This window comes from Ascaphus truei, chromosome 3 (assembly GCF_040206685.1).
Source record: "Ascaphus truei isolate aAscTru1 chromosome 3, aAscTru1.hap1, whole genome shotgun sequence".
Classification (NCBI taxonomy): domain Eukaryota; kingdom Metazoa; phylum Chordata; class Amphibia; order Anura; family Ascaphidae; genus Ascaphus; species Ascaphus truei.
This window is the reverse complement of record NC_134485.1, coordinates 103,280,884-103,298,034: the sequence shown is the minus strand read 5'-3', so window position 1 is coordinate 103,298,034 and position 17,151 is coordinate 103,280,884. Positions and strand designations below refer to the sequence as shown.

Here is a 17,151-nt window from a genome sequence, read left to right as displayed (position 1 = left end):
TTGTGAGTGGGGGGTAGGGGGGTAAAATTGTGAGTGGGGGAGGTGGGGGGTAAAATTGTGAGTGGGGGTGTGGGGGGGTAAAATTGTGAGTGGGGAGGGGGGTGGGGGGGTAAAATTGTGAGTGGGGGGAAGGGGAGGTAAAATTGTGAGTGGGGGGGTAAAATGTGAGTGGGGGGGTAAAATTGTGAGTGGGGGGAGGGGGGTAAAATTGTGAGTGGGGGGGAGGGGAGATAAAATTGTGAGTGGGGGGCAGGGGGGAATTTGTAATTGGAGAAGGAGCGTCTCAGTGAGTAAAGACACTGACTGGCACTGAGTTTGAAGCAGGGGAATGTGGTTCAATTCCCGGTGTCAGCTCCTTGTGACCTTGGGCAAGTCACTTTATCTCCCTGTGCCTCAGGCACCAAAAACATAGATTGTAAGCTCCACGGGGCAGGGACCTGCGCCTGCAAAATGTCTCTGTAAAGCGCTACGTACAACTAGCAGCGCTATACAAGAACATGCAATTATTATTATTATTATTATTGTTGAGGGTTAAGGGGGGAATTGTGAGTGGGGGAGGGGGTAAAATTGTGGGGAGGTGTAAAATTGTGAGTGAGGGAGGTTGGGTAAAATTGTGAGTGAGGGAGGTTGGGTAAAATTGTGAGTGAGTTGGATAGCAAAAATTGTGGGGGAAGGAGGAATTGTGAGTGGGGGAGGAGGAGAATTATGAGTTGGGGAGGGGGAATTGTCAGTGAGGCAGGGGAAATTGTGAGTGGGGGAGGTGGAGCATTTGTGAGTGGGGGGAGGGGGGAATTGTGAGCGTAGGTAAAATTGTGAGTGGTGAGGTGTAAAATTGTGAGTGAGGGAGGTTGGGTAAAATTGTGATTGAGTGGGATAGCAAAAATTGTGGGGGAAGGAGGAATTGTGAGTGAGGTGAATTGAGAAAGCGGGGCTTGCGAGTGGGAGGCGGGGAGATTGAGAGAGAAGATGACTGTGGGGGGAGAGAAATACACGTGGGGAGGGAGAGAGAAATAAAGGGGAGTTGAGAGCGAAGAGAAGGAGAAGGCTGGGGGTTGAGAAAAGGAGAGGGGGGTTCACAGAGCCGCTGACGCGGGATGGCCCAGGTAGAAACTCTAATCCTGGGCCCCCGAAACACTGCCAACTTCAAACAGCTTGCCATCGTTCCTGCCGCTGCACTTCTACTGCCACCCCTACGGCAGCGACGAGGACAGTGCCCCCCCCCAAATCTTTTTGACCCATTGATTGGCCCGCCTGAGAAAACGCGTGGCGACCCCTGCACCAGAAAATATATATTGACAGTTAAAACCCAATATCACCAATTACGAGGGAGGATAAACTTGATGAGCCACATGTGACACCCTTCTAATGGTCCTTGTGGTAAATATGGCTGCCGTTAATAAAGGTGAAGTCTGCCATTACCCCTACCTGTCAGTAATACATTGGTATTGTATTATATGTTATGTATATATGTATGTGTTTGCTTGGTTCCAGCACCTCAGGAATCAGGGGTTAATATGTTTGCAGGAGAATTGTTGCAACTTGGCCTGTGACTTTTCCCTGTATCCTTGTCATGTTGCAAATGTTATGTTGCAGTTTTACCCACCAATCAGCGCCTGGGCATGTAGGCAGCACCTGGCCCTGAGTGTTGCAATATTATGTTTTAAGTGTATAAAAAGGTGGGGAGGGAGACCCCTAGCAGACAGAGCCTGCAGAGAGTTACAGAGGTGTTGCTGTGACAGGGAGAAGCTGCCGTGTCCACTGAGCCACTCTAGTGCTGGTCTCAGGCCTGAAAACAAGTCATGTAGGGAAGAAAAGAGAACAGGGGAAATCTCTGCAAGGAGGTCCCTGCAACAAGGTATGCAGGGTATCCCCCAGTTGGGTATGTGTGATGTTTTGTATAGTTGTGGATATACTTTTCCAATAAATTAATTTTATAAACTCTCGTGTTCTGTCTGGCGATATTGATCCCTGGTATTAGACCTGGTCTCCCGTGCCAGTGCTAACTAAAGGTTTTATTGACCAGCTTTCAGGCAAGCGCTCTTCCTTTAGGTAAAGAGACTACCAACCTGAATGTTTCTTAATATATATGACAATCTAAAAGCAATTAGGCACCATCTCTTATAAATGTCTGTCCTGCCTAGGATGAGAGAGAACGAGGCACGTTTAATAATGTAGCGGTCAATAAATAAAAGTATTTTTAAAACAACTTTTCCATGGTAGACACAATCATTTGCGAGGAGGGGGGAGATTGCAATATTTAGTCAGTGTCTTGTTGATAAGACTGTTTGTCAGTCCCAAGATCTAGAAGTGACTGCTTGGCTTTGGTAGCTGACATGCTTGAATTGAGCGAGCCCAGAGAAAAATAAAGCGCATTAAACCGTTCCGTGTAAAAATGAATCTTTCCAAGGAAGCCGATTACACGGATAATTCTTTGTGACCTGCTACGTGAGGCTGCATCTTCTATTCCTTCAATGCCCCGGGGACTTTGCTGACCCCCCTCATGCGTTGTGATCACTGTGAAATGCGACATTGGAGAAACATTGATGCCAAATAATTGCTTTATTTGAAGCGTCGTTGAAATGCTGTCAAAATAGGCTCATCACTGAGCCTCAGATAGCATGGGGGTGAAAGCAGACAAACAGCATAAAGGATGGTGCTAATACAGTATATCTAGTAAACAGAGAATCTAACATGGCATACACATTAACATAGATTAGATGACAATATGTAACGATAACACCTGCAGAATGGTCCCTTGGCACCGGACAATATGCACTCTGCTACTAGGTATTCTGGACCATCCTTCCTCCTCCTTGCCCACCCCATGCAGGCGTCCACAGCTTGCTGGCAGGATTAGCAGTCACCCAACACAGACAGACACACCGTAGCCTGTGCTGTACTTGTATTTTTCTATTACGGCTGGCTTTGTTAAGCAAACAAGCTAAACCCACCGTACTGAATTCCCCCCGGGCGCTCAGACACGCACAGGTGGTGCATATTACATGAGGAGTCGGCTCCTGAAAACACACCGGCAGAACGCGGAGTCTCCGGGTGACATTTAATGCTAAACACTACACAGCACTGAGCCTCGCAAGCAAAATAAATAAATGGCATTGAATTGTATCGATGCTCAGGTGACAATTTTCCCGAGTCTGCAATTATACAAGACGTGCCAGCCTGGCGTGGTTTGCATCTAATATTCCTATTCTGCTGAACGCCTTGCTCTGCTCGTGGATACAGAGCCCCGGGCACTGCTCGGCTCGTGCAAAAGAAAAAGGTCCGTTTGGGCTCCTGATCGCTGGTTCCAGGTTGGATCCTTGTGGCTCACGTTGCCTTATCGCCCCCAATACTGCACGCAGAGCAGGCACTGCGTTGATGGGATGTGTAAATAGGCAGTTCTGCGTATTCGGAGAGCAACAGATGTACTTCATCCACAGCTATTTTTTTTTCTCTCCGTCGGGAATCTAAATTCCCAACATCACTGTGAAATCCTCCCAGTGGCATGTGTCGTTTTTGACAAATGTCGATGTCAATTCATTTTTGTGTTTGGGGCGTCATGTAAATCAGTGGCGCGCAAACTTTTTTTGTCTGCGCCCCCCCCCCCCCTGCCTGCTCTCCCCCGCTGCCCTTTTCTCCGGCAGTTTCTGATGTCACAACGTCATGTTGCCAAGGCAACGCGATGTCATGTGACCCGCGGCGTCATTGTTGCCCGCGTTGCCAGAAGCCGCAGGAGACAAGGTAAGGGACTTATATAGAGGCCTCGCACGCTCTCCCGGCATTTTATTTAAATGTTGTGGGGGAGAGCGCGGGGCCTCTGTAAGCATTGCATAACCCCCTCCCCACCCCCTGAATATTTTGCGCCCCATAGATGTAAATGCTGTAGAAATAGCTATACTCCCACTCAGCCACGATCACTTCAGCGTTGGAATCACTGCAGAATGATGCACAGTTGGATATGAGACAGAAATGAAAGCAGCAAATAGTATGTGTTCCTTAACCCTGTTTAGTTTAGTCAGAGTTTTATTTAACCTTTTTTTTGTTTAAGGAAACCTATAATTATATTGTGAAATTCTGGGGAATCCAACTCTCTCTAACAGCACGGCTGAGGTCAGATGCATTGTAAGGAACCCCAACCATCTTTAATAGCGTGTCTGAGATCAGATACATTGTAAGGAACCCCAACCCTTTCTAATAGCGTGTCTGAGATCAGATGCATTGTAAGGAACCCCAACCCTCTCTAATAGCGTGTCTGAGATCTGATGCATTGTAAGGAACCCCAACCATCTTTAATAGTGCGTCTGAGATCAGATGCATTGTAAGGAACCCCAACCCTCTCTAATAGCGCATCTGAGATCAGATGCATTGTAAGGAACCCCAACCCTCTCTAATAGCGCGTCTCAGATCAGATGCATTGTAAGGAACCCCAACCCTCTCTAAAAGCGCGTCTGAGATCAGATACATTGAAAGGAACCCCAACCCTCTCTAATAGCGCGTCTGAGATCAGATGCATTGTAAGGAACCCCAACCCTCTCTAATAGCGCGTCTGAGATCAGATGCATTGTAAGGAACCCCAACCCTCTCTAATAGCGCGTCTCCGATCAGATGCATTGTAAGGAACCCCAACCCTCTCTAATAGCGCGTCTCCGATCAGATGCATTGTAAGGAACCCCAACCCTCTCTAATAGCGTGTCTGAGATCAGATGCATTGTAAGGAACCCCAACCATCTTTAATAGTGCGTCTGAGATCAGATGCATTGTAAGGAACCCCAACCCTCTCTAATAGCGCGTCTGAGATCAGATGCATTGTAAGGAACCCCAACCCTCTCTAATAGCGCGTCTGAGATCAGATGCATTGTAAGGAACCCCAACCCTCTCTAATAGCGCGTCTGAGATCAGATACATTGAAAGGAACCCCAACACTCTCTAATAGCGCGTCTGAGATCAGATGCATTGTAAGGAACCCCAACCCTCTCTAATAGTGCGTCTGAGATCAGATCCATTGTAAGGAACCCCAACCCTCTCTAATAGCGCGTCTCCGATCAGATGCATTGTAAGGAACCCCAACCCTCTCTAATAGCGTGTCTGAGATCAGATGCATTGTAAGGAACCCCAACCCTCTCTAATAGCGCGTCTCCGATCAGATGCATTGTAAGGAACCCCAACCCTCTCTAATAGCGTGTCTGAGATCAGATGCATTGTAAGGAACCCCAACCCTCTCTAATAGTGCGTCTCCGATCAGATGCATTGTAAGGAACCCCAACCATCTTTAATAGTGCGTCTGAGATCAGATGCATTGTAAGGAACCCCAACCCTCTCTAATAGCGAGTCTGAGATCAGATGCATTGTAAGGAACCCCAACCCTCTCTAATAGCGCGTCTGAGATCAGATGCATTGTAAGGAACCCCAACCCTCTCTAATAGCGCGTCTGAGATCAGATACATTGAAAGGAACCCCAACACTCTCTAATAGCGCGTCTGAGATCAGATGCATTGTAAGGAACCCCAACCCTCTCTAATAGCGCGTCTGAGATCAGATGCATTGTAAGGAACCCCAACCCTCTCTAATAGCGCGTCTCCGATCAGATGCATTGTAAGGAACCCCAACCCTCTCTAATAGCGTGTCTGAGATCAGATGCATTGTAAGGAACCCCAACCCTCTCTAATAGCGCGTCTCCGATCAGATGCATTGTAAGGAACCCCAACCCTCTCTAATAGCGTGTCTGAGATCAGATGCATTGTAAGGAACCCCAACCCTCTCTAATAGTGCGTCTCCGATCAGATGCATTGTAAGGAACCCCAACCATCTTTAATAGTGCGTCTGAGATCAGATGCATTGTAAGGAACCCCAACCCTCTCTAATAGCGCGTCTGAGATCAGATGCATTGTAAGGAACCCCAACCCTCTCTAATAGCGCGTCTGAGATCAGATACATTGAAAGGAACCCCAACACTCTCTAATAGCGCGTCTGAGATCAGATGCATTGTAAGGAACCCCAACCCTCTCTAATAGCGCGTCTGAGATCAGATGCATTGTAAGGAACCCCAACCCTCTCTAATAGCGCGTCTCCGATCAGATGCATTGTAAGGAACCCCAACCCTCTCTAATAGCGTGTCTGAGATCAGATGCATTGTAAGGAACCCCAACCCTCTCTAATAGCGCGTCTCCGATCAGATGCATTGTAAGGAACCCCAACCCTCTCTAATAGCGTGTCTGAGATCAGATGCATTGTAAGGAACCCCAACCCTCTCTAATAGCGCGTCTCCGATCAGATGCATTGTAACTTCTTTGTTTGGTGCAATTTTCATATGACCTGAAAATTGCACGAAACCCTTTAAGGATGTCAAGGGAACCCAAGGGATCCTAGGAACCCCGTCTGAAAAACACCGGCCTCATATGTGATTCGTGCTTCCATCGCTCGCGTGCAGCCCCATAAAAACGAGCACAAGTCAATGACGTACAGTGTACGTCGTAAGCGCCCCTGGGGTGGCTCTTTTCATGAAGTACGATATATGTCATTGGGACACTGAAGGGGTTAAGCATCAACCATATTTTAAAGGATAAACACAAACAACACAAATAGCAGATACCGAGTTACAATGCGGTTCACTGGTTACGCTTTATTGCATGTACTATTTGTGTTGCAGACTGGGATCTCACACTCTCCAGTTCCAAGTAGGCGCTGTAATGCATTTCTAATCACAAGTTAATTATGTGATTCCGCACTCTCCATCCCCAGTGATTTACCAAGGTTATGAAATATCATTTCAGACCAAGGCCTGGTAGATTCTTACATCTTTTCTCCCCTCAGCCTGACAATCGGCACCACACAGATAGCAGTCCCTGCTGCTAATTGACGAGAATGCGGCACTTTGCCAATCATGGCTATCTGGATTAGGCAATGAACTCCAGCAAATCCTACATTTGTAAAGCATCAAGGCAACTGTATTCACCCAGCACTGTCAGGCCGCGGCCATGGTTCGAGCGACGGCGCGCGCAGCTCTAACAAAATGCAGGGGATCTATGGGGCCGACCATAGCGTGCACGAACGCGCACGCGTGGAAGGGCGACGGAGCAGCAGATTGTTCAGCAGACAAATTATTTTCTTTTTGTTGTGCGACGGCCGGGTCACGTGAGCGGTCCAGCCAATGAGGGTGAACCAGCCTTGTGACATCACGGCCACGCCTCCACATCGCTGTGGATCTCAGGCCACAGATCACTCGGCCGACATGCGCTCCGTCGCGCGCCCACTATATCCGAGGCCAGAGTGGGTGATATAACAGTATCGCAGGGCTCTTCAACTAGTTCTCCAAAGAGGCAGATCAGAACAAAATGGAAAGTAGAAGGCCGCAAGCTTATTGCAATGTAATATTAGATATACTCAAAGACAGGAAAATGACTACATTTCGAAAACATTTATAACAACTGTACTCTATATTTACATGACCTTAATTTACAAGTGAGTTTCATGGTGGAAAAACAGCCCGTAGCTGCCTAAGGCTGCGGCCACAGTACCTGCGCTGCATGAGCGTCAGCGAGGCTGGCGGCACCTGCAGCCGATTCCCCTGGTCTGCAGGGAGCTGCAGACCAAAAGACAGGGGGGGCGTGACGGGGGAGCGGCCGTGACGTTACCTGGCAGGTTCGCCCTCATTGGCTGAACCGCCGGGGGGCGTGGCTTAGCGCTCCGTCGCTACTCCTGGTCACAATTCTCTTGCGAGCAGGAGTCACCGTCGGCAAAGCGCAGAGCCCTCCCCCCCCCCCCCCCTCACAGCGGTCCCGGTCCCATTGTGCAGCGGCTATTGTCCCTGCAGCGTCCCCAACAGCGGGCGCTGCAGTAGCCAGCGGGCACCTGGCCTAAGTAGTATGAAATTAGCAGGAGTCGAGTGGGTCACGTCAAGACCCTTCGCACACCACCATTTGAAGAGCCCTGTGCTATAGCTTTCATATTGCAGTGTGCAGTAACCAAAGGCTGCCTCCCCTGTGTTAATCAGTATCATCTATATGTTAGCTTTTTGAAGACGTGTAAGGTTTCTATTAAATATTTAGAACGGCAATGTGAAATTCTCTTCTATATAGCTATGACTAATGCACCACAAATCTGGACTGAACGATGTACCTACAGAGCCTGAAATTGAATCAGAAGCACTTTAACAAGACAATCTATGATATGAAAAAACAAAAAACCCTAAACAGCTAAGAGAGCATAAACTGCATTGACGGGAGGTGTAAATAGATAGTCCCGCATACTCGTAAACTTCTACTTGCTTGATCCATATCTATCTTTTTCAACGTCAAAAATGCCTTTACTTGTAGTACATTTAGATCCCCAACTCCTGTCAAATATAAATATATATATATATATATATATATATATATATATATATATATATAGATAGATAGATAGATAGATAGATAGATATTATACTTAGTTAAGTTATGGTGGGTAAAAAAAGTGACAAAAACCCTCCACAGCAAAGCATATAGCAAAGGGAAATATTACTGTGTGCTCATTTGCATGTCTTAGACAGGTCTGCAACCCTGCCTTTCACCATTATCACCCAGCATACAGAGCTTCCACTGCAGCAAGGGATTCTGGGAAATGACATGCAAATGAGCACACAGTGCCACCTTTTGTTCCAAAACCATTCAACATCCGTTTTCAAAAAGCCTGTTAATGGTTTGTACAGTGATCCCTACTTTTCCGTATTGTAGTTATCCAGGGATACAGTATACAGGCTCTGTTGTTTTTGAATGCCCCCAAAAATATGTCTGCTATTGTTTAAATACAGAGCGACATCCACGTGGAACAATGCGGGGCACAGATGTTTCGGGCAAAAGCCCTTTGTCAAAGAGTAACTCTTTGACAAAGGGCTTTTGCCCGAAACGCATCAGAGTTCTTTGCTTCTGTGTCCCCCACACTGGTGCCATGGAATAAAGATTATTTCTAACCTCATCCTTGCTGGTGTCTAGCCCCATTTTCTTACAGCTGTACTACGCATTGTTCCACGTGGATGTCTCTCTCTTTGACCGTTTAGCGTGATGCACGCAATGGGATGAAACGCCTATCACTGTGAGTACTCTTTTCTTCATTTTATGCGGATGTGGAGATTTTGACCATCTCTTGAGTGCTACTCCTGGGTGACTGTTTCCTAGTGGTATACTACATAGGATTATCATATATCCAGACTGCTGTCTGTTACCACACCATGGATTGTTATAACTCGTGTCCCCATATAGGAGATCAATATGCACACGGTCCATGAGTCTCACTAGGCTTTATCATATTTCATCCATTATCTAACTCAATACATTGTTCAGGACTTTATTGAGATATATGTACCCTCTGCTTACTGAGCACCGATCTTTCGAAATTGTTTAAATACAGTTAATGGGGTAAGACAAGAATGCCTCTTCTCAACTTCACGAATTGAGAAGTGGCTGTTTTGCTCTGAGCTGTAGTAGTGTGCTGGCTAATGATAGCTCTAGAGATTGAATACAATAACATAACAGAATAATGAGGCACAGGATCGATCATTAAAAAATAAATATTTTTTTAAGAGTTTACCTTGAGATTAACAAAAAATGGCAAAGTGGCATTATGGGTCTATTTTAATTTCAGTCAAAGGTGTATGATGGAACTGCTCCTGGCACTCTGGGCCTCCTGGATCTCTGCGGCGCCAACATTTTTTCATAGTACAAACTCTCTGAAGCCTTTTGAAGGGACACTCCCATTTACAAGAAAACTGAACATTTAAGGAGTTACATTTGGGGGGGGGAAGGAGATAAGTATTTGAATATATATATATATATATATATATATATATATATATATATATATATATATATACTGTCATTAAGGTTATGGTGGGTAAAAAAAGTGACAAAAACCCTCCACAGTAAAGCATAAAGCAACTGTAAATATTACTGTATGTTCATTTGCATGTCTTAGACAGGTCTGCTCATTTGCATGTCATTTCCCAGAATCCCTTGCTGCAGTGGAAGTGCTGTATGCTGGGTGACAATGGGGAAAGACAGGGTTGCAGACCTGTCTAAGACATGCAAATGAACATACAGTAATATTTACAGTTGCTATATATATATATATATATATATATATATATATATATTAATATTAGTTTGAGCATTATTATCCACAGCATTTTAACTTTTTCTTTTTTTGTTTTTAATGGTAATGCAAAGAAATATATGCAGTAACTCCCTGTCTGGGTATCTGCTTGGAGAGGGGGCAGAGCGCGTCTCTGCAACCATTTCAAAACCAAAATGACCCATAATCTTTTACATTTATGTATGTATTTATGTCTTTATTTATATAGCGCCATTAATGTACATAGCGCTTCACAGGAGTAATATACGTGACAATCATATAAATAACAAATAATATAAATAACACAAAGGGGAGAAGTGCTTCAGACATAAAAGTAACATTTAGGAAAAAGAGTCCCTGCTCCGAAGAGCTTACAATCTAATTGATTGGTAGGAAGAACGTACAGAGACAGTAGGAGGGTGTTCTGGTAAGTGCGACTGCAAGGGGCCAAGGTTTATGTATGAGGTGTTAATTATCAGCCATGGAGCTTCTCATATGCTTCTTCTTTAAGCAGGTGTGTTTTAAGGTGGGTCTTAAAGGTGGATAGAGAGGGTGCTAGTCGGGTATTGAGGGGAAGGGCATTCCAGAGGTTTGGGGCAGTCAGTGAGAAAGGTTTAAGGCAGGAGGGGTTTTTAGATACAAAGGGGGTAGAGAGAAGACATCATAGAGCAGAACGCAAGAGTCGGGATGGTGTATAGCGAGAAAATAGGGCTGAGATGTAAGGAGGATCAAAAGAAGAGTGTAAAGCTTTAAAAGTGAGGAGGAGAATTGAGTGCAAGATGCGGGATTTGATAGGAAGCCAGGAGAGGGATTTCAGCAGGGGAGACGCCGAGACAGATTTAGGAAAGAGTAGAGTGATTCTGGCAGCAGCATTTAGGATATATTATAAGGGAGACAGGTGAGAGGCAGGGAGGCCGGACAGCAGGAGGTTACAGTAGTCGAGACGGGAGAAAGTGAGGGTCTGTGTCAGAGTTTTAGCAGTCGAGTAACAGAGGAAAGGGCAAATCTTGGTAATATTGCGGAGGAAAAAACAACAGTTTTTTGCTACCTTTTGAATGTGAGAAGAGAAGGTTAGAGAGGAGTCGAGTATGCCCCTAAGTAGCGTGCTTGGGCTACTGGATGAATTATAGTACTTCCAATAGTAATGTGGAAGGAGGTAGTAGGGCCAGGTTTGGGAGGAAGTATGAGGAGCTCTGTTTTTGCCATGTTAAATTTAAGTCGGCGGAGGGACATCTAGGATTATATAGCCGAGAGACATTCAGAAACTTTAATCTGTACAGCAGGTGTAAGGTCAGGGGTTGAAAAGTAAATGTGTGTCATTAGCATAGAGGTGATTGATATTTGAACCCAAGAGATGTGATTATGTCACCTAGAGAGAGTGTGTAGAGAAAAGAGAAGGGGTCCCAGGACAGAGCCCTGGGGTACCCCCACAGAGAGATCAATAGAGGAGGAGGTGTTGGCAAAAGAGACACTGAAAGTACGATGGGAAAGGTAAGAGGAGATCCAGGATAGAGCTTTGTTACGAATGCAAGGAGTATGGAGAATGTGAAGGAGAAGAGAGTGGTCCACATTATCAAATGCTGCAGAGAGGTCGAGTAATATGAGCAGAGAGTAATAATGACCTCTGTCTTTGGCAGCAAGGAGGTCATTAGTTATTTTAGTGAGGGCTGTTTCAGTGAAGTGAGCAGTGCAGAAGCCAGATTGTAGAGGGTCTAGGAGAGACAAGATGTTCAAGGAGTTTAGAGGCAAAAGGTAGGAGGGAGACAGGTTGATAGTTGGAAAAACAGGTAGGGTTAAGCTTGCTGTTTGAGTAATGGTATAACTGTTGCATGTTTGAAAGAAGAGGGAAAGGTACCAGAGTAGAGGGAGGAGTTAAAAATGTGTGTGAGCGTAGGGATTATAGTAGGAACAAGAGGTTTTAGGAGATGGGAGGGAATAGGGTCAAGAGGGCAGATGGTAGAGGGAGAAGAAGATCAGCAACGACACATTCTCCTCTGTGACAGCGGCTAAAGAGTCAAGGAATGCAGGAGAAGAGTTAGGAAGAGGTGTAGGATGGAGGAGGATACAGAATGGATAGCCTGACGTATGGATACCACCTTTTCCTTCAAATAGTCGACAAAGTCCTGAAGTGAGATGGAGGAAGCAGAACAGGCAGCAGAGGGTGGTCGGAATAGGGAGTCAAAGACAGAGAAGAGTCGGCGTGGATTAGACTTGAGCGTGTTGATTAGTGAAGAGAAGTAGGTTTGTTTAGCTGGAGACAGGGCAGAGTTGAAACAGGATAGCATAAATTTGTAGTGAAGAAAGTCTGCGAGTGTGAGATTTCCTGAGATTTCCTCCAGAGACGTTCAGACGAACGAGTGCAGGAACGCAGCTTGCGCGTATGGGAATTTAGCCAGGGTCTGGGGTTCAAAGGGCGAGAACGGCAGAGAGAAAGCGGGGCATGTAGATCAAGAGAGGAGGATAGGGCAGAGTTGTAGTTCCTGACCAGGTTGTCAGGGTCTGGAGCAGAGCTGAGAGAGATGAGGGAAGAGCGTAAAATAGAATCAAAAGATGGTTGGTTAATAGATCGCAGGTCTCTGCAGAGACGAGGGGTAGATGGAGAAGGGAGAAGTGAGAGAGAGAAAATGAGATCAGGTGATGGTCAGAGAGAGGAAAAGGGGAAATGGAGAAATCCGAGAGAGAAAATATTTTAGTGAAAACCAGATCTAGGTAATGGCCATCCTTGTGGGTGCTGGCTGCAGTCCACTGTTGAAGGCCAAAAGAAGAGGTTAGAGAGAGAAAGCGAGAAGCCCAATGGAGAGAGGGGTCATCAATATGGCTGTTGAAGTCCCCAAGGAGAAGAACAGGGGAGTCTGAGGAGAGAAAGAGAGCCAGGATTCAGTGAGAGAGAAAGACAAAAGGGGGATGTGTAGAGATAGGTGGGAGATATATGACCGCCACGTGGACAGGGAGAGGAGAGAAGATCTGGACAGTGTGAGCCTCAAAAGAGGGAAAAGCAAGAGAGGGAGGAATTGAAAGGGTTCGGTAACGGCAGATAGAGAGCAGGAGCCCCACGCCACCACCCCTGCCATCCGGGCGCGGAGTGTGGGATTGTACGCCAGTTCTTCGTTCTATATTTTGTCAGCAATTCACTTGGCAGCACGTCCTATCAAGACATCAGATCATGCTACATGTGAGTAATTTATTTATTCTGTTTATAGGGGGACCATCCCATTGAGGATTACATAGGGGCTTCATTGCTAACCCCATCTCTAGGGATATTTTGGCCCCAATTAGATTGTAAGCTCTTCGGAGCAGGGACTCCTCTTCCTAAATGTTACTTTTATGTCTGAAGCACTTATTCCCATGACCTGTTATTTATATTATTTGTTATTTATATGATTGTCGCGTATTACTACTGTGAAGCGCTATGTACATTAATGGTGCTATATAAATAAAGACATACAACACAATAAGAGAGGGAAGCTTCCAGAGCAGTCAGACTGAGTGAGCCAAGTCTCAGTTATAGCAAAGAGGAGCAGAGAGTGAGAGAGAAAGAGGTCATGCACAGAGAGGAACTTGTTAGGGAACTCCAGGCAGCGAGCATTCCAAAGGGCACAGGAGAACGGGAGAGAGGAGGGAGGGTGACGGGATGGCTATGAGGTTAGAGAGGTTGACACCAGAAGGAGTAGAAGTTGTATGTGGAAGGCGAGGACGAGAGAATATATTTTGGGGGGTTTTGTTTGTGTTCTTACGGTCTCTACTTTTATCCCCTTAAACACATCATTACCATTAGTTCACTTTGGTCCCATGTCATACATCACAGTTATGTGGTCTACTGTGATTCTTATCTATCTCCCCTCTCCTCCCTCTCCCCCATGGTGCGGCAGTCTGAATATTTTTGCTTTTCAGTGGAAAGGCAGTGAATAAATGGTTATTTGAATGGCTCCATATTATGACCTTATTCACTATGGTGGTGACAAATGGGAGTCCCAATTACTCAATGGAGCCAAGCTCTTCCAGCACGGGGAAGTTTGCTAGGACTGAATTCCTGTTATTCCCTTGAGAAAAAAAAAAAAAACACATCAAGAGAGCTGCTACTGAAATCAAGCATGATATGAAAATAAACTCTCAAGCAGCACTTCTTTCCTTCCTGTCATTCTTCCCAATTCACCTCTGTGTTAAGATATTCCCTTTTGGTTTCTGTGCTGCTCTGATGTATGTCACTGTAATGGCTTAGGGGGGGGGGTCATTGTATATTGTACCAAAGTGGCAGTTCGGGTTGTTTTCTGCCAAAAATCCTCATTGACATAGAATTACCCCTTTAGTGTTGAACATAGTTAAGGGCTTCGCTGTCTCTACCAACAACGGCTTTGAATAAGCAGTGCTAATCCGAGCACACAGGTGTGGATTTGATTCAACCCGTGGAGTTGCAGGTTCGGTGGCAGACTGAAGGCCCTGCAGGGCATTTTGGGGCCATGGAAAAAGGAGAAGACTTGCACACTGTCACGGTGCTATAAAGAAAGCCGCCTCCTGGTATTAACATCACTGTACCGCGGAAACAGCCTCACAGGTACTTTAATACCAAACTCATAAAGTGTCAGTACATCACTGCAATATTCCATGTACTTTCTAAGCAATACAAAAACCATAAAGGAAAGAAATTGCAGAGCTGAACAGATATACAGATATGCGGCCGTTATTCGAACATAACAGGGAGCCGTTTTCGTGTGCACTGCTGTATTTCACGCGGCCAATCACGCGGTTGATTTGTTTGAATTTATGGATCCCGATTTCTTTGCGTGCAATTCTTTGCGTTTCCGTGGCAGAAATGAATGAATTGTAATGTGTACAGTACTGTGCTACTGTGTCAATTTGCAGGTGTTTAAAAACCAGAACACTAAAATGCCATTTTCTGCACTCGATAAAACACAGGTCAACGCGCGGTAATGACGCGCCATGACATGGGTATTCCGAGGTATACAACGCGTGATATGTTCGAATAACGCCCGCTGCATCTGTAGGACAGCGCTAGGATTGAAATGGATAACATAGTGACTGCAGTAGTTTAGGTTGGGAAAAAAAAAACATTCATGTGCCCATTGACTAACTTTTTGCCAAATTCTAATTGGGTATTAATTTATACTATAAATTATATTAGGCGTGTAATGGATCTATGAGTACTTCAGTATTAAGTGATTTCCACTGGACTATCATGGTTATTTCTACTTAATTTGTAATGTATCTCTGTAATTGTTTACAGTATTTACATGCACAGGACTAAGCCTGTCTCACACTGCAGTATTGCATGCACCAGTGCCGTCTTAACGCATGGGCACGCTGGGCAGTTGCTCGGGGGCCCCACGAGCATAGGGGCCCCATGCTAATCTATGCACAGACCAGAAGTTAACACTAATTTTCCGATCACCCGCCTCAACATTCAAATCTCCCGCTAACTCGGAAGAAGGACAAAAATTACGACTTGTAGCGGAGAGTTGGCAGAGCCCAGTGCACTGCTTTGCCCGGGGGCCTATAATGCTGTTAAGACGGCCCTGGCATGCACAGGACTAAGCCTGTCTCACACTGCAGTATTACATGCACAGGACTAAGCCTGTCTCACACTGCAGTATTACATGCACAGGACTAAGCCTGTCTCACACTGCAGTATTACATGCACAGGACTAAGCCTGTCTCACACTGCAGTATTACATGCACAGGACTAAGCCTGTCTCACACTGCAGTATTACATGCACAGGACTAAGCCTGTCTCACACTGCAGTATTACATGCACAGGACTAAGCCTGTCTCACACTGCAGTATTACATGCACAGGACTAAGCCTGTCTCACACTGCAGTATTACATGCACAGGACTAAGCCTGTCTCACACTGCAGTATTACATGCACAGGACTAAGCCTGTCTCACACTGCAGTATTACATGCACAGGACTAAGCCTGTCTAACACTGCAGTATTACATGCACAGGACTAAGCCTGTCTCACACTGCAGTATTACATGCACAGGACTAAGCCTGTCTCACACTGCAGTATTACATGCACAGGACTAAGCCTGTCTCACACTGCAGTATTACATGCACAGGACTAAGCCTGTCTCACACTGCAGTATTACATGCACAGGACTAAGCCTGTCTCACACTGCAGTATTATATGCAGGAACATCAACTGTATTTGCCACCATGAGCTGCAGTTTAAATACCACACTTGTAATAATTAACCATGGATCTTAAATTATCTGTACGACCCAGCAAAGGTGCATGCAAATTTAAGTCCACATCACAGAACGCCCCAAGGTCGAGGGAAGTAACTTGAGAAAACACGGGCCTGATTCAGGCCACCTTGAAATATGTCATGCTGTTCTGCATATCGTTCCAGGTGATTACTCAGAAGATCGTCCTGAGAATCAGGTTGCTGTGCCCTTTATCAAAGTCTGTATTCCAATTGAGAAAAAAAAAACAACACAGAATGAATCTGTTATTTATAGAAGCCCCATTATGTACGTACCCTCTTCTCATCTGTGACGATGTAATTACGACCGTGCTTCTTAGTGAGATGAGGGACAAGGATATCAAATCGACGTCGGAACTCGCAGAACGCCATGTGGTCCGGGTAACCTGGAGAAACACAAGAGTATCACATGGCTGCACAAGAACAGTCCTGGTGGGCAAGTGCACACAGTGAAGTTAGTTAGTGGCCCAAGGAGGGGAGACTTGGGATTCCTGGAGTGAGACTCCATTGAAGTCTGGATGAACCCTGATGCTAAAAATGAGTGAGACTTGGCCCATTACTCCCGATGCTTCCAATACTGAACGTCACCTGTAATGTACAGGTCTGATATCAAGTACAAAGAGGGAATGGTGACATATGTCAGATTATATACAGTATATATATTATTTATTTTTAAGCAGTAATTCAAGTTCATTTTAGCTCCAGGTACCCCCTGCTTCTGGAGATACTAACCTCCGAAATAGGTGCTGGTAGCACTGTCCCTGACTGCCAGGGATCACGTAATGGCCACAGTTCAAAGACCTTGCGCCCTGCGAGCCAATAGGAAGC

The 17,151-nt window shown here is 45.7% G+C and overlaps 1 protein-coding gene across 19 annotated transcripts in view; it reads right to left on the bottom strand.

The window, feature by feature from the left end:
* The window catches only part of MYO18A (myosin XVIIIA), a 207,796-nt gene that overhangs the window by 104,779 nt on the left and 85,866 nt on the right, over positions 1-17,151 (bottom strand). For all 19 annotated transcript variants that reach the window (XM_075594641.1, XM_075594644.1, XM_075594629.1 and 16 more), the window contains one exon: positions 16,600-16,709. In XM_075594641.1, the coding sequence (XP_075450756.1) occupies positions 16,600-16,709 (110 nt within the window). The remainder of the gene's footprint in view (positions 1-16,599; positions 16,710-17,151) is intronic.